Source organism: Planococcus citri, chromosome 2 (assembly GCF_950023065.1).
Source record: "Planococcus citri chromosome 2, ihPlaCitr1.1, whole genome shotgun sequence".
In the NCBI taxonomy this organism is placed as follows: domain Eukaryota; kingdom Metazoa; phylum Arthropoda; class Insecta; order Hemiptera; family Pseudococcidae; genus Planococcus; species Planococcus citri.
The window spans coordinates 44,816,373-44,843,187 of NC_088678.1; the positions used below are offsets into that span (position 1 = coordinate 44,816,373).

The 26,815-nt window shown below is 33.7% G+C and overlaps 4 protein-coding genes across 5 annotated transcripts in view; 2 read left to right on the top strand and 2 right to left on the bottom strand.

Moving 5' to 3' along the window:
* Nucleotides 1–7: 7 nt before the first annotated feature.
* Nucleotides 8–2,218, bottom strand: LOC135836005 (ribonucleoside-diphosphate reductase subunit M2 B-like). 2 transcript variants are annotated; one of them, XM_065350551.1, is made up of 6 exons: nucleotides 2,078–2,218; nucleotides 1,698–1,990; nucleotides 1,382–1,617; nucleotides 1,084–1,312; nucleotides 789–1,007; nucleotides 8–703 (listed from the first exon to the last, which is right to left on the bottom strand). In XM_065350551.1, coding segments are annotated over exons 1-6 (1,131 nt in total). In that variant the 5' UTR covers nucleotides 2,079–2,218; the 3' UTR covers nucleotides 8–550. The 2 variants fall into 2 exon arrangements, with proteins under 2 accessions (XP_065206623.1, XP_065206624.1); XM_065350552.1 differs by having other exon boundaries at nucleotides 1,698–2,179.
* A 227-nt stretch (nucleotides 2,219–2,445) lies between these two features.
* Nucleotides 2,446–4,902, top strand: LOC135836007 (E3 ubiquitin ligase Rnf121). The gene is made up of 8 exons (XM_065350555.1): nucleotides 2,446–2,685; nucleotides 2,763–2,812; nucleotides 2,891–3,038; nucleotides 3,113–3,267; nucleotides 3,351–3,579; nucleotides 3,653–3,786; nucleotides 3,873–3,974; nucleotides 4,278–4,902. Exons 1-8 carry the CDS (start codon nucleotides 2,683–2,685, stop codon nucleotides 4,396–4,398), a joined length of 942 nt encoding a protein of 313 aa, XP_065206627.1. The 5' UTR covers nucleotides 2,446–2,682; the 3' UTR covers nucleotides 4,399–4,902.
* Nucleotides 4,442–8,120, bottom strand: Non1 (nucleolar GTP-binding protein 1). The gene is made up of 12 exons (XM_065350550.1): nucleotides 7,829–8,120; nucleotides 7,576–7,746; nucleotides 7,393–7,496; nucleotides 7,238–7,321; nucleotides 7,013–7,166; nucleotides 6,655–6,939; nucleotides 6,427–6,582; nucleotides 6,228–6,360; nucleotides 5,951–6,156; nucleotides 5,587–5,865; nucleotides 5,351–5,515; nucleotides 4,442–5,277 (listed from the first exon to the last, which is right to left on the bottom strand). The coding sequence occupies exons 1-12, from the start codon at nucleotides 7,874–7,876 to the stop codon at nucleotides 5,122–5,124; spliced, it is 1,941 nt and encodes a 646-aa protein (XP_065206622.1). The 5' UTR covers nucleotides 7,877–8,120; the 3' UTR covers nucleotides 4,442–5,121.
* A 4,727-nt stretch (nucleotides 8,121–12,847) lies between these two features.
* LOC135836008 (protein krueppel-like) overlaps nucleotides 12,848–26,815 on the top strand; it is an 82,065-nt gene continuing 68,097 nt past the window's right edge. The window contains exons 1-2 of the mRNA XM_065350557.1: nucleotides 12,848–13,191; nucleotides 19,214–19,264. Coding sequence (XP_065206629.1) covers nucleotides 19,237–19,264 — 28 coding nt within the window. The 5' untranslated portion in view covers nucleotides 12,848–13,191; nucleotides 19,214–19,236. The remainder of the gene's footprint in view (nucleotides 13,192–19,213; nucleotides 19,265–26,815) is intronic.

Below are 26,815 nucleotides of genomic sequence, written 5' to 3' on the forward strand. Positions count from 1 at the left end.
AAAAAAATCATTTTGCAGCAAATATTTTATTATAAAATTAAGGAAACTCAAACCACAAACTACTCAACATCTTATATTAAGTACATACTAGGTTACTCCATAACTCACTATTACGACTTATACACTCTCCTCACATGTGGTTAATAAATTAGTCTTATCAGCTACAACATTTAAAAAAAAACACTCTTCATGTTGAAAATTTCAATCCTGAGGAATGAACATTGAATTCTACACGTATGTGTACATTACAAAACACAGTTAGGTAGGAAGAAATATCAAAAGGTCACAAAATTTCAAATTCACAATCACACTTAGAATCAAATCTTTGACGAATGTTCTTGAAACACTTTGCAAAAGGAAACAATAATATATCGGATCATTCAAGAAAGTGAAAAATAATTAAAAACTTGAATAAAATTGAATTTAAAAATGAAAAATAAAATTTCCTGACGTTACACTCGATTGAAATAGAGCCTTATATAACATACGTAATTCCGCACAGAAGTAGATCGCATTTTAACACAGTCAATAAAGAATAAGTACACAAAAACTAAAAGTCCGCGTCCAATTTGAATTCATTTTCGCCAGATGGGAACATTACTCCGCTTTTCTTGTATTCACCAACTCGTTTCTCGAAAAAATTAGTTTTACCGTTTAACGAAATGTTTTCCATAAAATCGAATGGGTTTTGGGAATTATATAACTGCAGAAAAAAATTGATTCAAGGTAAAGAAAAATTACACGAAAATATCGATATTGCGTACGAATGTACCGCAAATAATACCTACCTTAGGACAATTCAATTCCACCAATAATCGGTCGGCTACAAATTCAATGTAAGTTTTCATTAGTTCGCTGTTCATTCCAATCATCGACACTGGTAATGAATCAGTTAAAAATTCTTGCTCGATTATAACAGCATCGCGAATAATTTCGGTAATTTCTTCAACACTGGGTTTTTGAACCAAATGTTTGAACATTAGGCAAGCAAAATCGGTATGTAAACCCTAAAAAAAATCGCATTAACAAAATGCTACATAGATACAAGAAATCATTGTGAATTCATCAGTACGAAAATCTTACTTCGTCTCTCGATATCAATTCGTTACTGAAGGTCAGTCCAGGCATTAGGCCTCTTTTTTTGAGCCAAAATATCGCAGCGAAACTTCCGGAAAAGAAGATACCTTCAACAGCAGCGAATGCAATGATCCTTTCTCCAAAGGTTGCGTTTTGGTCTGCTATCCATTTCAACGCCCAGTCAGCTTTTTTCTTAACACAAGGCATGGTTTCGATAGCGTTGAATAAAAAATCTCTGAAAATGCGAGCTTGATTAAAGACCCTCTCCCGAAGTGAGGAAACGTGAAATATTTCAGTTTCTTACCGTTCAGCAGAATCCTTAATGTAAGTGTCAATCAATAAACTGTACATTTCTGAATGCACATTCTCAATAGTGATTTGGAATCCGTAAAAAAATCTTGCTTCGGGAATTTGCACTTCTTGAAAGAAACGTTCGACTAGATTCTCATTCACGATGCCATCAGATGCTGCGAAAAATGCTAGGACATGCGAAATAAACTTTTTCTCTTCGGGTTTTAGCTTTTCCCAATCTCTGAAATCCTGAACAAATGAACGATTAGACGTACAACGAAACAATTTAAACCTTCAATGAAACACTCAGAATACGTAGGCCTACTCACTTTATCCAAAACCACTTCCTCGGCTGTCCAGAATGAAGCTTCCGCTTTTTTGAACATAGCCCAAATATCGTCATATTTGATAGGCATTATTACAAATCGACGAGGGTTAGGCTTCAGCAAAGGTTCCACATCGGGATTGAATTTCTTCCGATGTTCAGTCATAACGTTGATTTGTTTAGGTTTATAAGATTCTATGGATCGGCCATTATAGACAACGTTTTCTTTATCTTCACTCAGGTTACTATCGTTAATTGAAATAGTAGATAGCTTCTTCGTAGCACAATGCATTATCACTTTATCGATAAAATTCAAATCAAAATTTGATAAAAAATGAAGATAATTGAAGTTGAACTTTCAACAAGAAACTATGAGGTACTTACTGCAAGCTTGAAACACTAGAGACCAAACTGAAAAAACCGCGCGAATACTTTCTTAGTTCTACTGTTGCTTTCACCTCACGTCGTATGTATTTTCTGCAATATTCATTCTTCATTCAACATATTTTACCGCCGAAAATTATGAATTCTTGATAAAAACAATAAAAAACGCAATAATGACTTCTGCATCAAAATAGCTTGGATGGTCAATAAAACAAATTCATCGTCATGTTATAATGCCTCAATTTGGAATGTCACTATCCGATCGATTGAACCGCAAAAAAGTCAACTTTTCCCATCCACTGAAAATTTTGATTTTTCGTAGTCACAACTCCTTATCATTCAAAGTTTCATTGGAAACGTTTACAATTGTAATTGGTGATGGTTAGTTGCGATTAAATCGCGATGTAAATGTAATTGGTGAAAAATTAGATTTTGTATGGTGTTTATCAAGTGTCGGATGTTTAGTCAAATTCAAATATGCTATAGAAATTGCCCTTATGTAGTTTAATTGTGGTGTATTCACCACCAACTTTTTCTTACTATTCTCGATAGAGTTCCAAGTTTAAATGTTATCATTAACATAAGTTTAATCGAAGCAATTAAAAATGGTAAGTATGTAGATAACTATTTTGAGTAAGCTTCTGAATCATTTCAAGCTGAGTAATAACTTTTCCATGTTTTGCAGTCTTTGGGTGAAGAAAATCCTGCCGTGGTGATCGATGATGAAAAGCTTAAGTAATTTCGAGTTTCTACTCATTTGTAATGAAACAGTTGATAGTTTGAAGAATTAATGCATTCTGATCCGAATTACAGGACATTGGAGGAACATCGGAAGTTCCATCAGGAACATATGGGACACGAACAAATGCATGCCGAAATGTTACTTATCTTTCTAGTCGTATTATTTGCTGTTCAAATTATTTTGATTGAATGGAAGAGGCGATTTTACAGATCGTATATGGTTAGTCTTTCACAGTGAAAATGATTCTTCGATGAACTTCTTCTTTACTGAAAATGCTGCTTATTTGTTTTCAGATTGTTACTTTATTAGCTTTATGGATCATACCATGTGGATTAGCTTTAAGAAATAGTTTTTGGAGATTTGTTACAATATGGTTGTTATTTACCATTATATGCGCTTTAGTTATTAAAAGAGCATCGGAAAGACCAATAAAAGGTACCACACCGCGGTAAGTTTTCCTCGCTGGACTTGTACATATCATGTCAATTCACTCGATAATCTGATTCTGATTTGTGTACTTCTATTCTTCAGATTGGTGTATAAATGGTTTTATCTCATTTATAAAATTAGCTATGGACTTGGACTGGTAGGATACGTAATTATGATGTGCACCTTTTTTGGATTTCACGTGATATTTGGGTCCAAACCTCAAACCTGGATGGACGGAGCTGTACTATTAGTATTCTATGGTTTATACTACGGTGTCATTGGCCAAGATCTTGCTGTTATATGTTCTGAAAAAATGGCCTGTCATATAGGAGTAAATTTCACTTTTAATACACGTATATGTTATGCGTCTATGATCGTAATGCTATAGTGTGTGGAATTTTTAGTATTATACTGCCGACGGAATGCCTACACGTAATTTAGAACACAATATTTGCGCTGTTTGTGGAAATAAAATTCTAATTGGAACCGATGAAGAGGGTATCATTGAAAATACATACCAATTATCATGTTCACATACGTATCCTTTGAATAACGTTGCATGAAATTTTATTATGTTTAAATGTTTTGTATCTTAATTTTCATTTTCCTTGACTAATTTTCAAGATTTCATGAATTCTGTATACGCGGATGGTGCATTGTTGGGAAGAAGCAAATGTGCCCTTACTGTAAAGAAAAAGTTGATCTCAAGAGAATGTTTCCTAATCCGTATCCTTTTCTGTATTAAGTTTTTATACCTGTATTAAGTATTGCTCTTTTTTTTGTGAAAAATATTCACGAAAACCACTTGGCACAATAATTGAGTGTCTCAAACACTCAATGCCATCGCACTGTCAAATTATTGATTTTACCTGTGGAAGGTTCAAAGTTTCGTGCGTCGTTGATACTTGTTATCTACGAGTGAGTCATAAAGCAGCAGGGGCTGAACGCTCAATTATTCAAAATACGTATTATGAAATTATGTTTTACTTATGAGACTGAGTTTTGATTATTTCCTTAGCACTAATTTAGATGGGAAAAACCTCATGTTTTATACGGTCAGTTACTCGATTGGGTACGATGGTTAGTTGCATGGCAGCCGATTATTCTAATGCTTGTACAAGGAGTCAATTACTTCTTGGGATTGAAATGAGACGGTGATTAAATTTTTAAGTATACGTATCGTCGAAGAATAAAAGAAAAAAAATCGTCTCAGGTAGTGCTAGCGCGATGAAGTGGTCAAGTCGGAATCTTTTGTTTTGTAACATTAATTTGCAAATATATCTCGTTGAAAGACAAATGTTCATTGTCGAATCATTTCAGTTCAAGTTACGTACTTAAATGCTTCGGGCAATCAGTTGAGAAGATGATTCTTAGAATCAAAATTAATTTTTCATAATTCTTGACTTTCATGTACAGACGTCGCCTTGACCACTTGTTTTTCCAGCACCCACAGTTTATTTGCATCAGCATGTGTATTTGAGGCTGTTATTTATTGCAAGATTTTTAGTTTCCTATTTTTTCATTTAAGAATATAAATATTTGAATCGATTACCACAGCTTGATGTTATTTTGATATAATGAATGTTTAGAAATTTTACTATTGATCTTTATCACGAACTGTATTTTAAAATAAAATACACAGTTTTATTATCAATTCGTTTTTTTAAAATAAATATTCCAGTACATTATAAACGGACGCAATCCAAATTTGCATAAACGATTTACTTCGATGGTGCAACATTTCCAGTTGGGTGAGATTTTTAATCGAATAAAAATATAAATTGACGTAACAATTGTTGTTACTTGGAAGTAAATACAATTTAATCAACAATAAAAAAACAAAATTGTTATCAAAGTTACCATCTCAATGAAATTATCGTCTATCTGTCTTTCCAATTCCTCGTTTTCCAGCGTATAAATGTTTGGGTTTTTTAACACCAATAAATCGATCAGCTTCTCCTTTGAGACCCTGTTTCTTGACCTTTTTAGCAATAGCTTTGTGTGCGACATTTTTCAATTTATTTTTCATCTAAAAAAGAAAATCGAATGAGGATATTAAGGTCTGTTTTAAAAATCATAAAATATTTGATAAAATAACTTACAGCAACATCCTTAACACCAGATTGATCCCTTGGAGGTCGAGTTTGACTTCTAGACGTAGATCTATTTTCCACATCGGTTTTAAGTCTTTTAGCCGGTCTGGATTGAGATCTTGCAGATGATCGGGATAGTGAACGAGCTCTTCCTCGTGTTCTTGTGAAATGAGCCTTTGTAAAATAAATTGAATTAATAAAACTTTTCAATCACGATCAATTTTCCTAACAAAAAAGCTAATTACTTCTTCGGTTTCGGACATATCGACACCGAGGTCTTGCATTTTGTCTCTCAACGTAGAAACGCTTCTTTCTCTAACACGTGCCGGCGCATTTCTGGGTATGGTAGGTTTATTAGATTGTTTAGTTATTCTAGATTCTTGACGCATCATGGATTTACGTTCCCTAATTCTAAGAGCCAAGCTACGAATTTCTTTCAATGTTTCGTCTAATTCTATCTTGGGTACAGCGTAGAAACCAGCTTCTTCCCGAAGTTGTTCTTCTTTTTCCAATTGTTCTAATTTCTACGAGAAAAAAACAACATTTAGCCTACGAAACAACATGACAACTTCTATCGATGAGCAATTAAGCATGGTGTCATGACAGTACCTGAAGTATATCGGGATCGATGAAATCAGCGATATTGTGCCCCTCCCAGAATTCGGGTATGATGTCGTATTTGTATTCTTCAGGTAAGTCGTAATTTTTCTTCAAATCCAGAGTATAATCGTCTCCCAATTCTTCTTCCAGTTCTTTTTCCAATTTCCGTTTAAAGGCTTTCATATCTTCTAGCTGCTTCTTCTGAAGCACACTCTCTGTAACGGAGAAAAATTAGTATTAGAAATCCATCCAAATAAACAACACCGTAAAGAAAACACTTGCCAACCTGGTATACACGGAGGTCTCTCCTTATTGTCCCGTTTCTGAGGAACAGCTACGTGTAATCGATTGAGAATTGTGTCCAGTTTCTTGGCATGTACTTTATTTTCAACTCTGTATGTAAGTAAAGTATCACAAGCCTGAAAAAAAATTCACATTAATTATCTGAACATTGATAGTAATCACCATAGAATTTAATTCGTTACCGTCTGTTTAACTTCCATGATTCCTTCATCTGTCATTGTAGACATTGATAATACAGGAATATTCTCTTTTTCGAATACTGTCAAAGCTTCTTTGTTTTCATCGCTCAGTTCACTCAAAGGTACTATGTCGATTTTATTGCAGACGACCATTAGAGGCTACAAAACGAACATAATGAATTGAAACAAACGAAAAAGCAAATTTTCCCACATAAACAACCTGATATTTACCTTATTCGTGAATAGAGGCTTAATTGATTCGTATAATTTAATCTGTTGAGCGATGCTATAGCCACATCTTTCACTAACATCAACAAAATACAAGATAGCGGCACGTAAATGAGCAAGAGCTGTGATAGCTTGCATTTCGATAATATTTCTCTCTTCTAGAGGATGATCGAGGACTCCAGGAGTATCGATTACTTGCCACCTTAGATATTTGTAGTCAGTATGCCCAACGTATAAGCTTTTAGTAGTGAAAGCATACGAATGTACTTCAACATCAGCTCGAGTGATCTGAAATTCATTATTATATCACAGTTTCTGTATTCAGCATTACAAAACGAGGAATACAAACATTAACTCTTACTTTATTCAAAAAGCTAGATTTTCCGACGTTAGGAAAACCACACAAGATGATAGTTCTAGTGTAAGGATCGATCGTAGGCAATCTACTAAGATGCTGACGAACCTGCTCCAGGTAAACAAGATTAGGCGCTTGTTTCTTCATTATGGTTACCATTCTAAAATTTACAAGCACGATTAACATCACGATGTGAAGCTTGTTTTAAAAGAGAAAAGCACTACGCCTAACCTTCCAAGTGCAGCTTTTTTCAACATTTTACATCTATATAACGAGTCTCCAAATTTCAGCAGACGAACGTATTCTTTACCAACACTGAAAATATTCGAGAAATTGAAATTTCTGAAGCATTTATCGACACGAACATAGAACGATGTTTCACATACTTATCAATTAAATGTCTAGCTTGATTAACTTGTCCAAGAGCCAATTTGTAGTGATCTTTATCGTATAAGGTATTCATTAAATCGGCATAAAAAGGGTGTACGTTCTAAAAGGAAACGCATTCGTTTTAATAAAATATTGTTCATTTTACTTTTTTTTATGAATAACGATACTGATCACATTACCTCCAACTTGGGAAATTCTTGAATAATCAACGATAAACGTTCGTGAAAGTTTGTTTGCGTGAATTTGACTTTACGCATGTAAAACGAACGGATTCTTGATATTTTGTAATGTTTATGGATTACAGTTGGAGTTTTGCGTTGAGTTTTCGATAACATGATGTTAATCATGTCCTAGAAACAAAAGATATGAAACATTCCGGTTATTTCATTTGTGTTCATCATTCATGTTTAAAAATCAGTTGAGGAGCATTACCTTCGCTGTCGGAACGACCGTGATTTTCTTGAAGTTATACATCGGCATGATTGAAGTTTTATATAAACTTGTGGGGCTGAATTTTCACACTAACACAGTTGGTTCTACACAGATTTAATTCCACACTGATGGATACTGAGAGATACTACGAAGACACATTCATCGTACAAATTGATTATGTGCAACAGTGGTCTGTCTATCGAAGAACCGAATTGAAATAATATTGTGAAATAGATAAATACGTATACTAAAAAGAAAAAGGAAAAGCACGTGTGGTTTCGTTTCAATAATCTAATCAAATTTTACAGACATTTGACAAGAAACTGGACTGCTCAAATGTTTTGTTTTGTCCATGAAACGTCACAATGACGTCACTTGACGGACGGCTGCAATCTGCAATGTGATTGGCGTTGGCCAACAGTAATGAGGCGATAGTGCGACAGTTGGCCGAAGACCGAAAGTGCTTACTGCTTTTGAGTATTTCTATTTTGAGTTTGATTTTCACTTTTGAGTTTTGAGTGTTTTGACGTTTTGATTTTGACAAATTTCTTTAATTTTCAATTTTTTATTTTTAAACAAAAAAATAATAATAATAATAATAATAATAAACAGGGATGGAAACCGAAATGAAAAAAAATATCGGTTATTTTTTTAGCGGTTATTTTTTTCAAAATTATTTATTATGGTTACGGTTAAGGGTTATGGTTATGACCCAAAAAAATAAAGGTTACGGTTAAAAATAAAGGTTACGGTTTTCTTTCATTTATCAAAAATTAATTGCACTTCTATGTCAAAAAAGTGCGCCTGCGGCCAAAAAAACGAAAAAAACGTAATTTCACAGGCATTTTTTTAAGTTTGAAGAAAATTTTAGACAAATTGAGCCCTTTTTTCCTCAAAAATCATAATAAATGTCATATTTTACACGAAAAAAATGAGATGTTTACTCAAAAAAATAACCGTTATGTATTTAACCAAAACAAAAAAATAAATCGGTTAAGGTTATTGTTAAAAAATTTCAAATCAATTATTTCGGTTATGGTTACGGTTACGGTTACAGTTTTTGCCTCATTTTAGCGGTTAAAATTCATTTCGGTTAAAAATTTCGGTTACGGTTTCCATCCCTGATAATAAATATACAGTACAGTGTCAACTGTCAAGTGTCAACAGGCACAGGGTGTTCCTGAAAAAAATAATCTGCCAAAAATCCAAAATTCAACTGAAGATACTAGTACTTAAGACTCAAGAGTCAAGAGGTCAAGACTCAAGACTTCAAGAGTCAGTCAAGACTAGAGATAGAAGAGAAGACGAATAAAAAAGGTTATTATGACTGGTCCTGGTCCTCCTGGTTGTCTGTCTTGTGAATTAAAGGAGTGGGGGAGCCACATGCTTCGCAAAACTCGAAATTTACTCAATTCAAAATTCAAATGATGCGCATAACCCATGGCGGCCACGGCCCCACAGGCCATGGCCATAAATATACTTATGTAGTACTTGAGTGAACGTACAAAAAATGGAATGGAAAAATGTTACTATGACAAAAACTTCCTATCTTATCTTCAGAATGAACAGGCAAACTTGATTCAAAATTTCCCAATTTGAGATGCTTCACAAGGGCAAAGCAAACCAATATTACAAGAGGGGAGGCAAAGATCTCGAAAATGCCGACTACAAAATTGCAAATTTCCGAATAACTTGGCTAGTTAAGTAGGTACTACTTTTACAAGATAAACTCTGCATTTTTTCATGCTCTCCCAACACAATATACGAGTACATTAAAGGCGTGAAAAAGATGTGGACAATGTGCGCACACTTCGCAACTGTGTTGAATTCAACTTAGGCCTATTTTTTATTGAGAAGATGAAAAAAAGGCGAATTTTTCAAAATTGGTAAATTTTTGCCCGTAGGTCACAAAATAATGAACTTCTTTAATTTTTAGAAAATGTTTGCATTGCATCATTGAAATTACTTCAATTACTCATAGTCCTCAAATGGACGAACAAGAAATATTATTATGATATGATATATTGCCTATGTTCAGAAACACAAATTTGAAAATTTGAAATCGTCAAATGTCAAAATCTGAAGCATCTCTGATTTGAAAACTTTGAATCAGGTTTGCCGTTTGCCTGTTCAATTTTAAAGATAGGCAATTTGTCATAATAACATTTTTTGTCCATCCACTCAAGTACTATGGGTTATGGAAATCATTTGAATAATCAATAATTCAAACATTTTCATAGATATTTTTGATGATTTTTTTCAAAATGACTAAATTTCGAGTTTTGCGAAAATACACAAGATAGGCAACCAGTCATAATCAAGTTTTTAGTTCTTCTTCTCGTGAAGGTACCTACTGTCTACAGTTGAACTTTTGCAGACAATTTCCAGAGCACCCTGTAAAACACTAAGTATATTCAAAACATGTTTTCTCATCATACTACATAGCTTGTTTTTTTTCTTCAAATTTTTCAGTCAGTTTGGTTTTGTATTTTCATTGTGAAAAAAGACAATTTTCAGGGTTTTTATATATTAAATAAAAAAAACTCGTTGTTTTTTTCTAAAAACACCATTATCCTGGAAGACGTCCACTACTAGGGTCAACTGCTGGTTAGGGTACCATGGGGGTACCTTACAGGTTGTTTGTTAGCCGTTCTCTAGCACCAATAAGTAGCGATATATGTACTTTTTTTTTGGTAACAAAATTTAATATTCTATCTTGCAGGGTGATAAAAAATCTGAGATGAAAGTACAATATGGCGCATAAAAATGGAATAGAAGCTTTGAATCAAACATTGCATGATAGGTACCAAAAAATCATACAAATTAATTGGCGGAATAACCGAATAACTTGCTGTTCTAGGCATTTTTAGGTAACTTTACCTCTAGTCAGTCGCGGATTTCGGATTAGGGCCCAAATTTGGAAAAAAGCCTCAAAGTCAAATTGTTCATGAGACATAGTATACTTATCGTTTGGCAGGTTTTTCTGGAGTGCTGCGTATGAAAACGCACTCCCATTTTTACCAAAAGTGCCTGCATTTCCATCTATGAGCCGAAACATTGATGGAAAACCTAAAATGAGTATATTTAAACAAGCTTTTTGAAATTTCCTCAGTAGGCCTAAATGTTTCGCAAGAAAATTTTAATCGCCCTGAGCCAAGCGAGGGCGAAAGCTTTTGTAATTTTCTAATCCAAGAGGCAAAAAAATTACTTTTTGATGTGTGAAATTGGATTTTGCTGGATTTAATATTTCAGATTTGAATAAAAACGTCTAAAAAAAGCAATATTTTTGATGAGTGAAATTGATAGGTATTTCTGGATTTAATACTTGTATACCTATAACACGTGGTTTTAATTTTTTCACATCTTATCTAGACCACCCTGTATGTAACTAAGTACCTATGTGTATACATTGGTTCCTAAAATCGGCCTACCGCAATTATCCATCATTTGTTAACAAAAATTTGGTTAAAAAGCCCTTGTCCCTTGTCAATAATTAATGAAAATGAAATGCCCGGTTGGCAAAACGGCATTTTTTAGACAGTGCATCTGAATAGGGATCTGACCACATATCAGTCAGAATGTATTTTCTGACTGCCAAAACGGCAATATCTGACTGTGGTTCTGAGTGTGGATCTGACTAGTCAGATCCACGCTCAGATCTCCACTCAGTCTTCTGACGAGTCGCCGCCATCTTGGAATTTCAAAAAAATACTTGTTTCTGATTGGTTGATTGTAGTCAGACTGCGAATCTGACTGTCAAAACGGCAATTTCTGACTGCAGAAATGATTAGTCAGACATCACCAGAAATGTGCCAATCGGGTGTAAACAAGCAAGACAGAAAACATGAATTGGTACCTATAGTACCGCATTCAAGAAAAACAATACTTACTTAATATTGGAAGGCTATTATGCTGATGCATGCATATCATGCATTGGTGGAAAATAACACCTCCACCAATTTTTTTAAAACTGTAAGTGCTGTTTTTGTTATCAAGTCGTCATATCATATGCTTTACAACTTTTCATTTCTTATCAATTGGTTCCTACTTTGACTTCTTTGACCTTTTTCATCCTCCTTTGTCGCCTCTTAAAAATTTAGACATTTGCAAATTTCCCCCTGGGGAAGGCATCGATGGGCGTACTGTTGCGGGTTAAAAAAATCGGGAATGCGACAAACCGATGTGTACGTACTTGAGCAACTTTTGTGAGTGGTCCCACCCTTCACGGCCTTCAGGAATGCCGAATGCGAACCGGAATTTTGAACCGAAACCATAACCTGAATTAACCCGAACATTTTAGGGGAAACAATTTTTATTCAATAACCTTCAATCAAATAAAAAATGGAACCGGAACCGGAATTCTAAATTTTCATTTCCCTAACCATTATTCTGCAACCTTTAAAAAATTTCGGTCAATTATTTCTGGAAAGAAATGTCGGTTTGAAAACGTAATTTGTCAAATAGGTACAACGAATAATAAATTTCCAACTTTCCTGCAACTATTTCCAAATTTCCATAACTAGGAACAGGAACCCAAATTTTTAATTTTGGGTAGTTGATCTGTAACCGTTACCTGGAACCTTTTTCGCAGTAACCTTTAGGAACCTTTAACCAAATTTTTTTTCGGTTCGCATCCCTGCTGATCCTCAACACCGAAATCATGAATGACTACATGTACATTCATAGATAAGTCTCATTTTTCCTTTATTCTAATCTAAGGTAAGAAAAATCATACAAAAAATCCAAGAGCTGCAAAAAATCACATTTCCAAAGACTATACTTTCACGTTGACGTTGAAACATAAAGAAATACCTACAAAAATGCTTGCATTATTACAGGAACGAAGAAGCCATGAATGATAACGCTCCAATTAAATTAATCCGAAACGTCAGCAAAACTTCCATTTTGAAATGGTATCGCTTACAATTAATTCGGAAAAATTAAAGGAATGAAAGTCGCGAGCCGGTAAAAACGAAGGATACTAGTCGTAGGGGCGTATTTAGTCGAAAGTTACGCTTCATCAGCGCACGTTGCTCAGCGCGCGCAAATACCGCTGCTATAACTGACCACGTTATCAGCATGACAACGACAAGAGTGACAAGAAGTTCCTTGCGGTTTGTACTTGAATTTTCTCCACTCGGATTTTCCGTTGTTGTGTCGTCTTTTCTTGTGCATACCACCTTCTAACCTGCACTGCTATTTCCACTTGCTCGTTTCATTCATACACATGTTGAGACTTCTAACGATATGTAGTGCGGTAGTCCCACATGCGCCGATTTCATCGTACTTGATATTCGAACGTTTTTCCTTCTTCTCATTCGGAAACATTTTGCATCGTTCAACTTCAAATGCGCTGCTTTCAAGTAAGTTTTTTTCTGTTTTCATTCTGCATTATATAGATTTTACAAATTTTCACTACGTTATGATCAGTTGTGATTGTTACCATAGATAATATGTAATTATGTAGGTAGTAATTTTCATTAGTTATTTAATATTCTTATCAGAACTACATAGATTTTATAATTTTTGATGTGTGTAAAGGTGCCCCAATGCACCATGCAGAAAACAAACTCATTATGTTTCAAAATATAACATTAGAGTTTAATCAAGTTATCTATTGAGATACTTTCGTACGGCGAATGTACTCAATACTCTTTACCCATCTGAACCGGTGAAAGGAAGGATACCTATTATATACATGAACATGGACTAGATTCTATGATAATGATCAATTTAAGGAATTGGCTATGTCTTGGTACTTCACTTCGTTGATAATACGAAATATTCATTGTCATTTGTTGAAATTACAACAGTAGGTATTATTCATCTACTCGTATGTTCTTACAATTTGAATTCGAAATGGGTGAATATTTGTGCTTGCCAAATTTCGATTTGACTAGGTACATTGGCGTTGTGGTGTACACGAGATAATGTGATTTCACGAGAATAAACAGGTGTTTGTTTACTGTTTACGTAATCGTGCTCACTCTACACACGTGGGTTGGGTTCGTTGTATTCCTGATCCAAATTGAATTTAATAAATATACTTACTCAGTTAAGTACATATCGAATTGAAATTACTTAATATTTCTAGAATTTTTTGAAACAATCGAAAGAGAAATGGGAAGGGCGAAGGACTGAAGGCAAGCATGAAAATAATTTTGGATCTGACGATGAAGAGGGATCGATAGAGAGGACTCCAAAATGCACCACCAGTGCTAATTTACAGTACCTACTTACCTACTGAAATAATTTTTTCGACTTTTGGTGAGTTTTTAAGAATTCAAATTCAGCTCATTTCCCATGAAAGATTTCAAAATTTGATTAAATTGGGGTAAAAGGCTAAAATTTAAATTCCATATTTTCGACCTCCTGAGTCGATATAACGTTTCGTTGTTTCGTGTGTCGTAAAAATGTATTTAATCAACAATCACATAAAATAACGAATGTTCTGATCAAAATACGGGTAAATGAATAGGTACCTACTTTTATTGAGTACTTTTGTGGTACGATTTTTAAAGCAGACGAGGGAAAGGGGACTTAACGGCTTCAGAATTTTGAAAATCAGAAAGTATTTTCCATTTTCTTTCGCAATCACTTTTTACCGACTTTTTGGTGAAACCGAAAAGTCAGGTATAGGTACTATTTACGTTTTCTTTGCGTTTCACGGTCTAAGGATCATGACTAGACCATTCACTCAACTCTCAAGTTATGGATTCCTAATTTATTTATTTATTACTGAAATTTTCCTACCTTTTTTCGCCAGATTTTCCCAAAGTTTTACCCCGGATCCCGTCCTTCAGGATTTTTTCAGCTAATTAGCCAGATGTGGTTTGAACTAATTTTGGAAAGGGGGCTTGGAAACAAAAATGTTGAATAATTCAACATTATCGAAAATTATGCCTTTATAGTTACAAAAAATTTGAATGGTTCCGCAAAAGCTTCAGAAAATTTACAATTTGTGAGGCACAAAAATATTATTTTTAATATACATAAGACGTTTTCAAAATCTTGTAATTTTTGGTATTTTTAAATGAAATTTTGCACTTTTTTTCGATTCTGCGTTACATAGTAAAATTTTGTGCTGTTTTTGTCGTTATTTCGCACTTTTTAGCATCGGTATACCAATCCATTTGATTTGGTTATTCTTTTTAAATTTCAGAAGTTAATTTTTCATTCATGGACATTTTTGAAAAATTCAAAATAGGTAAATGATGCAAAAAGTTGATTTTTAGCGCTTCAACATTTTAAAATGTTAAAAGTAGTTTTCAGGAAATTATAATACGAGTAGCCTAACCTTATTTTCAAAAATTGGAATAAAAACAATAATTTTTCAAAAGTGAAACAACATTATGTAACATATTATTTTCGATGTGAGAAGTCAATTTTTTTACCCTTCACTTCGGCCGTAGAAAAGAAAAGGAAAATGATCTAGCCGAGCGAAGCGAGGGCGATAACTGTGAAAAATTGATAATTTCAAGCATAAAATATCATCATCTTGAATTCTCGATAGTACAAAACATGGGTTAATTCTTTTGGCTGTACCATTTTTAGTTTTCAAGAAATTATAATATTTTCGAAAATACGAATAAGGCTCTAGCGAAGCGAGGGTAAAAGCTCTCAAAAATTCACAATTCTTTATTTTTTAAGCACATAATTGAATCGATGGGAACAGAAAGGGGCTAAGTCCATTTTCGCACTTTTCAGGAATAACAAAAAACTGATTTATTTGAAAATCAAAAATGTTTGGTAAACATGCTTAAGGTGTCATTGAAAGAGGACCCCAAGACACAATTTTTAGCATTGTTTAGAAAAAAAAATATTCACGTGTGCCGGCGCTGCTGCTGCCTAAACAAATGGGACTTAGACCCTTTCTGCACCCAATCGACAAAATTTCTTTTGAAATTGCTCGGGCACAAATGGGGGCTTGATTCTACATCTAAGTACATCATTTAGACTGCTATCTCGTTTAAATTGACCAAAAACCCCTTGAGGTACATATAAGACTTTTTGCCGAAGTTGTTAATTTTTTCATCATTTTTCAGTTCAGAGATCAAATTGAATTTCAAAAAATGGTCTTCTCAAAAATGTTACTTATTTTTCAAGAAATTTAAAAAATTTTACAAAAAAGTCATAAATGCGGATCCGCCTTTTTTCTGCGCCCAAATACCACTTTCCCGGCAGTTTTGCGTAAATCTGATATCACCAGTCGATCCGCCGTACTTTGAAACCCCTATATCCGTGAAAAAAAAATTTCCAAAAATGTGACTTGGTCCCTTTCTGTTCCCACTGATTCTTCTTATACCTACTTCTAAAAAGAACCAATTTTGGCAAAAATTAAAAATTATTGTTTCCGAATTTTCTGCGAAAACATGATTTTTTTGATATTTTAGTGAAAGTATGGGACTTTCTGGCATTTTGATTGGAATACATAGGAGAGACTATTTTTGTGAAATTGCAAGTAAAATGACAATGTTTTGGATGTGAGTAGGTAGTCAATTTTTAACTTTGGTTATAGAGAAAATGTTTGAAAATTTATTATTCAAGATGTAAAAACCCATGTTTTTTGGTAGGTACCTACCTAATTCTTTAATTTTCCCTGCTTAGGCTACATAATTTCTTCTCAACTCACCCAACTTTCCCAAAAATGCCAACTTTTTGTCAACATTTTTCTGTTGGGCCCCCCCCCCAACACACCTCCATTCGGCACGCTTCTATGTAAAATTTCAGAGTCTTTTGAATTTATAAACCTTTGGGAAAGGAGTGAGGTTGAATTCAACGTGCATCATTGATGTCTTTTTTATCAACTTTCACCAAAATTGTGATGATTTTTATCAAAATTTAAATGGTTGAAAATAGTGTTTTTTTTTTACTTTAATACTGAATGAGAAGATGAATGTACCAATATTTTTGAAAATGACAAAAAAATGGATAATTCGAGATTTATCTTTGATTTTTTGAGTTAAAATAGATAGGTACTACTTATACTTACCTACCGTTATTTGTATCATTGAAGACTAGGAAAAAGTGAGGAAAGAGTGTTTGAATGCTCAAATGAATAAAGTATTTATTTTTTCAAATTTTGGCATATTTCAAACATTGGTCCTTCCTCTCATCCTGCTATTTTCAGATTATCTATTTTAATTTTTTAGCCTGAAAAATTGTCAAATCAGGCAATATTCAGCAGTTTTGAAAATTTTGGTGAGCGTAAATTCCCTCGCGTCGGCTCCATTGAGGTCACATTTATTTTTCTCAAAGTTCATATGCATTTTCAGTAAGTATCCATGCTATCTACGTATGGTTCGGTTTTTGAATCAAAAAAAAGTAAAAACTTAGGTGGTGCGATGCCAAAATGTCCAAAAATTACTGCAATAGGTACTAATTATTTACAAAATTCTGAAGGCTTCTCTCCTCTCCCCCTACCCTCGCTCTAGGTTCATTTTGTGTCGCCAACATCCGGAATAATATGATTGGAGGACGTTCTTCAATTTTTTAGTCCTATAGAAATTCTTAAAAAGAAACAATTCAACTATAGTAAGGGCAACAACGCCGATAAGATATTTTGAACTTTCAAAATAAGAATCACTCTAAACCGTCTTCTTATCCTTTCTCCCGATCTTAGTTTCGTGAATATCGAGCAAAAGTTTTCGAACTAGTTTCATAAAATTCGCTGTTTAATGTTGGTATAACGTTTGAAAAAATTGGCTTTCTACACCAAATTAATAACGAAAAACTCTCCAAAATGAAAATTTATTATCGTATAGGTACCTTAGCATTATATCTACTCGTATTCACTATCACTATGCAAAATTTCAAGCAAATCGGTTCAAGTGAAGATGCTTTAGACTCAGTGGTGAAACAACCCAAATTTACTGGGGGGGGGGGGATTAGATCTTGAAAATTCCAGGTTTTTGAAAGGATTTTTTTGGATTCAAGTATTTTGAGAAATTGGTACCTATAGATAAAATTAACATTGTTCGATAAATTCTTTCGAATTTTCAACTACTGAGGATAGGTAGGTAATCTTCATTTCTCAGGCCTGGAAATCTAGGGCCTGAGCAAATCGCATTTACCCCATTTGGTCGTATTTCTCTACAACCTTATACGTTTACGTACCTGAGAACATAACGGTTAATAGTGCTGCTTGCAACTATCAGCAGGTATTATTTCTTATATGTACCTTTCCAAGGTTGTTTTTTATGAATGAACAACTTGTACTTGAAAATTGGTAAGTTACTTTAAAAAAATTGTAGGGTACTTATGAAAATTTTGTCGAAACACCACAAAATTATCGCATAAGTTTGCTACGTTGACCCATTATTTCCAAGTATACCTTTACGTTGATATTAATTAGATACCTAGGTAAGTTTCGCTTATGCATATCTCAATTACCTATATGTAGAGAATTTACTCGTAGGTGGATAGATAAGTAAATTGTTCGGTAATGTATTCAATTTGTATCTCACTTGCATGTACTTACAATTGTAGGTACCTATACGTATGTAGTTTGTAAAGTGTGAGCAAGTATTCTAATGTAAAGTGTGGTGTAGGTACAAGTATAGCCAGGTAGGACTTGCTGGAGAGAGAAAGAAAATTTGAGCGGAATATTTTCCATCAATATTATACCTAATATTAATTAAGAAAGGACAATTCGTACAAGGTCGGTGATACTTTTAAAAATTAATTTTAAAATATGCCAGAGAGGAGCAGATTTCAGCTTAGGTAATTTCGATAGTAAAAATCGTTTACGATAAGGTCGGGCATTACAACATGTAACAATGCTACGGGCTACGAAGCAGAGAGGAAATGATTTGTTTTCAACAAAATAACACATTACACAATAATAAAAGAGGAACGTTAGCGCTTAGCGCCGGATCGTTATATCATTTAGTTTTGACCACGTTAATTATGTTGTTGTTCTTCATAATGCATTCTTTAAACTCACACTATGATTCTCTTGAAAGAATCGGCATAATTGAAAAAATAGTACCTACCTAGAAGATGACGGAAAGGCATTCCACATTAGTGGTTTTGAAAAAAAAAATTAAAAATTCCAACGCTGTATGACCTTAATTTTCATATGTAGGTATAATATAGCATCTCTCTTTCTCGCATCGTATGCAGTTTTTAATTGGAAAATTCTTGAATAAAAATTGAAGTGTTCTTCGACATAACCTAGGTAGGTAGGTACTTATGTATTATGCGATGTGTGAAACGGTACGTTAATTTTAGAAATGAAAATTATCTCGAAATAAATCTCAAGTTTTGCATGTTTATATCCCTTGCATTGTGTTGAAAGGTTATCCAAGAAGGATAGGACTCCAGTCTGGACTCACTATATAGGCTTACATATACTCATATTTTTAATGTGTGTTATTGTTTCAGGTTTTGGTCTTTGTTGAGCTTTGATGAGTGTATGGACTTCGAGTCGAATGGGTAAGTTAAAAGAAATTTGGATATTTTTATTTGTAGTGGGTACATATACCTACATACCTCTGTACTTACCAATTACTAATGTGCGAATAGGAGGGCTGGAAGGAGGTATCTATATCTCTTAATTAATTTGTCAACGAACATATTTTCGAAAGGAAAATTTTATCATTTCAAAGGAAGTTGAAATTTACATAGCGTTAGGTACTTATTACGTTCTATTAAATTGTACCTACTCGAAGCAAGATCAACGTGCATGCACTTTTAATTGTGTAACCGATTACGTTCCGTGTACCATACAAGAGTTGAAGTTGGTTGCATCTCATCGTCATATGAAGTGTGTTCTATGAGAAAGTATATTCACATATTTGGTCGAATTGATAATACCTTTTACTGTTGTGTTGTGGATTGTTGAAAGAGACGCAGAGTATCGCTTTATTCAAATAAACGAAGAAACGTTATTGTACCATATACCATTCACAATTACGATTTATCAATTGTAACCATAACTGATACATTAATATACAAAATGTGATATATCCGTTCCGCGCCGATAAAAGTATAGCTATAGTTTAGTTACTTTAAAGTTGACGAAATTCAAACGTCATTATGACTTGAACAAAAAAATCGTGGGATTTTTTCCACATAAGTATTATTTCCATCTGGGTTCGGTTAATTTTGCATTTTATGTATTCACATAATATGGTTAATTGTGATGAAATGAAATCGGTTTAAAAAATTGAAACATGTGTTGGAATGAGTGTTTGACACTTGATCGCCAGTACGAGTGGACTGAATTAAATTGGCTTTATTTCCAAGAAAATGGATATGGTGTTCTACAGATGACATTTTGTGGTACCTAACTTATTGTGGACTCCAGATGTAGGTACCTACTTTTTAAACAGGATATCACCTAATGCTCTTCTGCGAAATTTCCTGTATTTGGATTGAAAAGAAACTACTGGAACTATACACACCTGCAGAAGTGATGAAAAGCTTATCTACTGTTGACATTTTTGTTAATTTGTCTCCATTAATTCAGAAGATTACGCATTTTGTAATAGAACCATGTTGATCTCAAAAAATTATGCAACAAAATATTTGAAAATTTTCATTTTTAAGAGGTAGGTAAGTGTTCATTGAATTGATAACCCGATACATACTTCTTGAGGTTCCCTTTAGTAGATGAAAGTTGAAGGAAGGATGAATTTTTGGCATGGCAGATTTTTTTGTAAGAGCTAAATTTGCAGCTGCTCGACTTGATTTTACGATTTTTGTAATTCTTTTGAAAGATTTGAAGGTAGGTACATTATCTGAAATTATTTTGAAATTTTTGTACTGTCAACTTTTAGACTTGGGTACCTGTCAAACTTTGAAGATAAGCAATAAGTACCTCTCATCTTTATAATTATAATGATTTTTTCTCAGTGGTAACCGATTGTGTGGTGTGTCCAAATCTAGAGAATATTGAAGTTTTCTGCATTAAACTATTATACGAGTATGAGCCTTCAAAAAGATTTTTATTTTTTGCGTACAATTTTTAGAAATAATTTTTTAGAATTGTTCTACATTTTTCTACTGTTTTTAAGTTTTAAGGTGATTTTTCTTTTGGTATTTATTTTTAAAAAGTTGAAAAATATGACGTTGAATAATTATTATTCCAGTCTATTTGATACCTACCTAAGATGACGATGAAAAACAATGTAAAGTGTTTGAAATTTCCAAAAAGGAAAATATTTTCTATTCTGTGAGCTAAAATTTTCAAAAATTTCATTAGAAGGGAGCAATGACACTACGAGTATTTCTTAATGAACATACCTGGGCAGTGAAAAAGTTTGTCTAAATGATGAAGCATCGAGTCGAATCATTGGGGCAAAGAGAAGAAACTCACAAGGGAACCTCTTCAAGTGTCACACTCCGATTTGAACGGGACCACGATTATTGGAAAGAGCATAGTCTAAAACCCCCAAACGAAATTTTCAGCTGCCCAAGTTTATTTTTCGATTTTTGGCGAATTTTTGAAAATTCAAAATTGACTGTTTTTGGCGATTTATGCTTTTTTTTAAAAGTACGTACTTGATCAATAAAAATGATCAAAATACGCCCCAAAACTAATATTAATTACCCAAATCCAAATTTCACCATTTCCGGCCATTCTGGAGCCTCCAGCGCGATTTTTCAATTTCTCCAGAATTTTGAATTTGCTCCAGAAGGCGTGAATATGAAGTTTGGCAGCTAAAAATCGAGTTGTATATTACACTCGACCTGTTTAACGAGTTTACCCACATTTGAGCCGATTTCGAGAGTGACACCTCAAGAGTGGTTTTTTGAGGTCTCACTCTCGCTCCAAAACTGCTGGAAATGGTAGAATTTCCGCTCCGGGGGTTAGTTCTTGAAGAAATGCAGCGATTCGCGCAAATTTCAAAAATTTCCTCACAAGCGGTTATCTTTTGATTTTTTGGATTTTTAATTTTGAAAAAAGCTGGTCAAAAACCACTCTTGAGGTGTCACTCCCAAAATCGGCTCAAATGTAGATAAACTTGTTAAACAGGTCGAGTATAATACACAACTCGATTTTGAGCTGCCCAACTGCATATTCACGCCTTCTGATGAAGCAAATTCAAAATTCTGGAGAAATTGAAAAATCGCGCTAGAGGCTCCAGAATGGCTGGAAATTGTGACATTTGGATTTGGGGGGTTAGTTTTGGACAAAATACAGCAATTCGCGCAAATTTCAAAAATTTCCACACAAACGGAAAACTTTTGATTTTTTGGATTTTTTAATTTTGAAAAAAGCTGGTCAAAAAACCACTCTTGAGGTGTCACTTTCAAAATCGGCTCAAATGTGGATAAACTCGTTAAACAGGTCGAGTGTAATATACAGCTCGATTTTTAGCTGCCCAACTTCATATTCACGCCTTCTGGAGCAAATTCAAAATTCTGGAGAAATTGAAAAATCGCGCTGGAGGCTCCAGAATGGCTGGAAATTGTGAATTTGGATTATTAATATTAGTTTTGAGACTTATTTTGACCATTTTTATTGATCAAGTAGGTACGTATCTACTTTTTTAAAAAAAGCATAAATCGCCAAATACAGTCAATTTTAAATTTTCAAAAATTCGCCAAAAATCGAAAAATGAACTTGGACAGCTGAAAATTTGGTTTTGGGGGTGTTAGACTATGCTCTTTCCAAAAATCACGGTCCCGTTCAAATCGGAATGTGACACTTCAAGAAGTTTCTTTGTCAGCTCTTCTGCTTTTTCAAAAAAAAAAATCATTTTTCAATAGAAAATTGAAAATTTGCGGTGGAGTTGAAAAAATTGAGAAAAATTTGATTCATTATTGAGAAAATTGAATTTTCTATTAAAAAGTTGAAGGTAGCTTCCCCTTGGTGCCTCCTTATTAATGGAGGTCTGCAGTTCAAGTCAGTGGTTTAAAGCAGATGAATGTAAGTAGGTAGATTGCAATCGGATTTGTTTACAAGCATTTTTCAATTCTTAATATAGAAACGCTCAAGTTACAACATTAATGAAAATTTTCTTTGCCCGTGTTCGCCTGTGAAACCTAAATACAGTAAAATTATGCGTCAAATAAGAGAAAAAGAAGAAAAATATGAGGAAAAAAGAGAAAAAGGAAAAATCTTTCGCTATTGTAATCCATTGGGTAGTCTCATTTACCAACGTTTTAATTTTGTTTCACCAGCCTTGTCTTCCAACCAGAGTCGAAATTCGGCGAAGCGAATAAAAACACAGTCGACGAAAATGAGAATTTTTTCGAATTAAACACGAAAGAAGCATTTGAAATATTTAATTAGAATCTAATAAATGCGAAACACTTTTTCACAGCGAGAGCTTTATTTTTTATTTTGAGTATTTTTTCTCGTTCCTCGTCTCGTGTTTTTCACTTTCGTTGGCCGAGCGAGCGAGCGTTGACTTGACTTGATAACAGTATAAGAGAGAGGCCGATTCGTCGCTTTTTTCTAAATTAAAAGGAACCTAAGAAAATATAAAACTTCTTCGAATTTATCCGACAAAAGTTTTTAACTCGCTTCACCCTTTGAGATAGCAAAAAAAAACTTCAACCCTCTCTTTTTACACGGACTATTTTTTCAACCCTAATATTCAGTACTGTCTTAGGGGTTAGGAAAAAAATCAATACTTGAGTTTTTACCCCAGACGCTACCCTAAACTCCACTTTTTATACATGTATTTTTACCCCTTGACAGTAAGGGTTGAACATAGCCAACGTTCATTTTAATTGCTTTGCATCATCCCTTACCGGTCGAGCGAAAGCCTTTACCATTCCGCACGTGGGTCTAACGCATTTTCAACGTAAGGGTTACAATGCTACGACGGTATCTCTTACGGTGGTGTTTTTTTTTCAAAGTTTCTTTTTTTTCTTTTTAATTAAATCGAATTCCATTTCGTTGTTTTATTGTACTGTGGGGGAGGGGGGGTATGAGGGGTGTTTGAGGAAATTACTGTTAGTATATAGAGTGGTGTGGGTAGGTATTGAAGTTGACTAGCTGAACATTTTGACTATATGACTGTATGTGAGTAATTTTAGGCTTCATTTAGACACAATGTTTAGACTATTATGAACTTATCTATAATTAAATGAGAAGTCGAGATAAAAATTAAATAAATAAGGAATCTGACCCGTAGTAATATCGATATAATTTTAGAATTATGATAAAGTGAGTGAATGAACTTTCTCACGAGTTGAATGCAACCAGGTAGGTAAGTACTTTTGATGAAATGAATAGAAAAAAAAGTTTATGTCTCACATGTACCTTCCTATAGTTTTTAAGAAAATTTTTCTGTTCTACGTTATTTTTCATCAATAATCCTACTCCCTACATTTTCGAAATTATCCCCTCTTTAATCCTTTCCTCGCTATTTTTTTTTCTTTCCCAACAGCTATAAGAATATAATCTACGCGATGGATGCACATGCACTCTTTTTTTTCCTTACCCGTCAGGATCGTATTCGTATCCCTTTTGCAATTTGCATAATAACTATTCATACTAAATGGCGAGATACTAATGTACCAAAAAAAAGGGGTTGGATGGCGTAACATTAGTTTAAATTTTTTACAAAATAGACCATGAAAGTGTAGTCGAATATCTTGAATAGGTTTTATACTCGAAGAATTCGCAAAATCATACCGTACAATTTTTAATAAAATAGGCCTATGTAAACTTAGCATTCTGAGGGGTGTCTGGAGGTGAAAGGGTTGTGGCAATTCGAGCTTTTTTCTTGGAAGTGTGCTGGGAGACTGGCGAAATGTGGCTGATGGAGGAGGTACGTCCCTGTGGTGAGGTAATGAAGTCGATACGTAATGCATCGGTTTGTGTTTCTGAAAAGGTATCGTATGGAGATATTGACTGTTTCAAATGTTTGAAAATATTTTTTTTCTCAACTTGCCAGCTTTTTTCCCATAATTGACATTGGGTCTCAATTGATTATAATCAAGTGTTGAAAAAAAAATCATTAAAGTTCAATCAAAAAAGTGCGTTGTTTTCAAAAAATTTTTACATGAAAAAGTCGAGTCCATTTCTGGATTTAGGCTCCTCAGAAAAAACTAGGTTCTTTTCGTGAACAGAAAACTTCATACGATCTACAAGTTTTGTTGAGTGTGTGTATTTTTTTTTAGTAGAATACTTACTTTGTCTACTTAGTTAGAAATTAACAGAAACGTTGAATAGGAACTTACTTCTGGAGTATAGTAGTGGAAACTTTCACGAGTTTTTTTCAACATTTTATAAAGATTTTTCGAATTTCTGATCCAAGTGAATATTGTGCATCGCGTTAGAAATTATTTGAAACTTGAAAAGTAGGAAAAATGAAGTTTCTCAATTTCAGTAATTTTTGCAAAAATTTCATTCGGTATGGTATGAGGGTATGGATTTTTTAAAATGTTAGTTAGCTGGAAAGAGAATCAAATTGTTTGTTTCAAAGAGTTTCAATCAATGTTTTTAAGTAACTTTTGCAAAACTTTACTCTATTCAACTGATATTCCATTAATTTTTGGGGATTTTTATGTCACTTTCGTGTGATATTTTATGTAGGTACATATTTTTCTTAGTAAATTTTTTCATTTTTTTTGTTTCATTTCAGCCATTTTTTGCGGCAAAATTTCATCATCTTACATTAACTTTTGGTCAATTTTTTCAACTGCTTTTCAAACACTTTGATAAACTTCTGCGCTGTTTTTGAAACGTCTTTTTAATTTTTTGTACCTTTTTAACTAAACATTTGAAAATTTGAATTTTTTTAAATTTAGGATACTTACTTACCTCAAAGTTTGAAAATTTTGAATCGAGCTTGGCCCTTCAATTTCGAAGATAGGCAACTTATCATAGTAATGTTTTGGTTCTTCCTCCAAAGTTTCATTTAAAACCCTGATACCTGTTTAAAGACCTAATCAGTGATTACTCGGAGGATTTTTTGAAGTTGCCTTACTCGAATAAATGAGAATATTTTTATGGTTATAAGTCTTAGGTATTTATTTCCTTTTTCTCGAGCGATAAAAAAACCTTGACTTGCAAAATTTTACTGATGGTTACAATTTTTTGATACTAAATTGAGAATAAAATTTTTTTTGAAATCACTGAAATCTACATACCTATTTTTAAAAAATTCCGATAAACTGTAGAGCCAAATTCTGATTCGCGAAAAGAAAGCATCGAACCAAATTTCCTTCCATTTGGCCAAAAAATGCTCAAAATCAAGATAATGTGCGAAAGCTTGTAATGTGAGATCATGCTTTCTAGAAGATGATGGGAGTGTCATGACGACCTCGAAAATCATCTTTCAACACTCTTTATGATTTTGAAAAACTCGACTTGAGGAAATTCATCGACCTGGTCTCATTCTCCCATATACCTATAGCCTTTGCCAGAAAACATCAAAAAAGAATACAATTATTTTGGTTTTGGTTGATACGTACCTACTACACGAATATTTTTAAAACTGTGCAACAAATCTTTGGTACATTCGTACATTGTGACTGTGCGATACCGTCCGTTAGAATAATAGGTAGGTAGCTGAACAGTGAACCCAATTCTACTCTGAATAATTACATAGAACTTTCCACAGACTCCTTGTTAGGCTTCTCTTTGAATTTACGTCTGATTGCGACGAACTGAACATATTTTTCTCCGATATTTTAGTCGCTTCTCGATGAAATATTTTATAGCGAATGATTCCTGCAACTTTTCTCTTTATTTTATTACCGAATATTTTCAAAATTTGTATGTATTTGTCGATGAAAGAAAAAGAAATAATAGTAGCTTATTGCAATTATACCGATGTTTGTTTCCGCATTCATTGACTCGATCGTACATGTACAACGATGGTATGGTACATTCGCTTTATGAGCTTTTAATAAACGAAAATCGTCGTCGCAAAGTAGTGCTTTAAAAAGTCGAAAAAAGGAAAACCTTCCCCATAACATACATACGAGTATATAACATACGTAGACGGTTGTGTAATCTGTTGGCGCTGTCACCTACTTGAAAAACTCCACCTACCTATATTAACTTTCGCCAAAGAT

Excerpts from the sequence above, each read along its gene's own strand:
- LOC135836005 (XM_065350551.1), bottom strand. Across the intron at positions 1,618-1,697 it reads AGGAAGTGGTTTTGGATAAA|GATTTCAGAGATTGGGAAAA; the intron begins GTGAGTAGGCCT and ends TCATTTGTTCAG. Across the intron at positions 1,313-1,381 it reads ATTAAGGATTCTGCTGAACG|AGATTTTTTATTCAACGCTA; the intron begins GTAAGAAACTGA and ends TCGCATTTTCAG.
- LOC135836007 (XM_065350555.1), top strand. Across the intron at positions 2,813-2,890 it reads ATCGATGATGAAAAGCTTAA|GACATTGGAGGAACATCGGA; the intron begins GTAATTTCGAGT and ends TCCGAATTACAG. Across the intron at positions 3,580-3,652 it reads AAATGGCCTGTCATATAGGA|TATTATACTGCCGACGGAAT; the intron begins GTAAATTTCACT and ends TGGAATTTTTAG.
- Non1 (XM_065350550.1), bottom strand. The coding sequence starts at position 7,876 with ATGCCGATGTATAACTTCAAGAAAATCACGGTCGTTCCGACAGCGAAG. Across the intron at positions 7,322-7,392 it reads GCTAGACATTTAATTGATAA|TGTTGGTAAAGAATACGTTC; the intron begins GTATGTGAAACA and ends GAATATTTTCAG. Across the intron at positions 5,516-5,586 it reads ATATGTCCGAAACCGAAGAA|GCTCATTTCACAAGAACACG; the intron begins GTAATTAGCTTT and ends TATTTTACAAAG.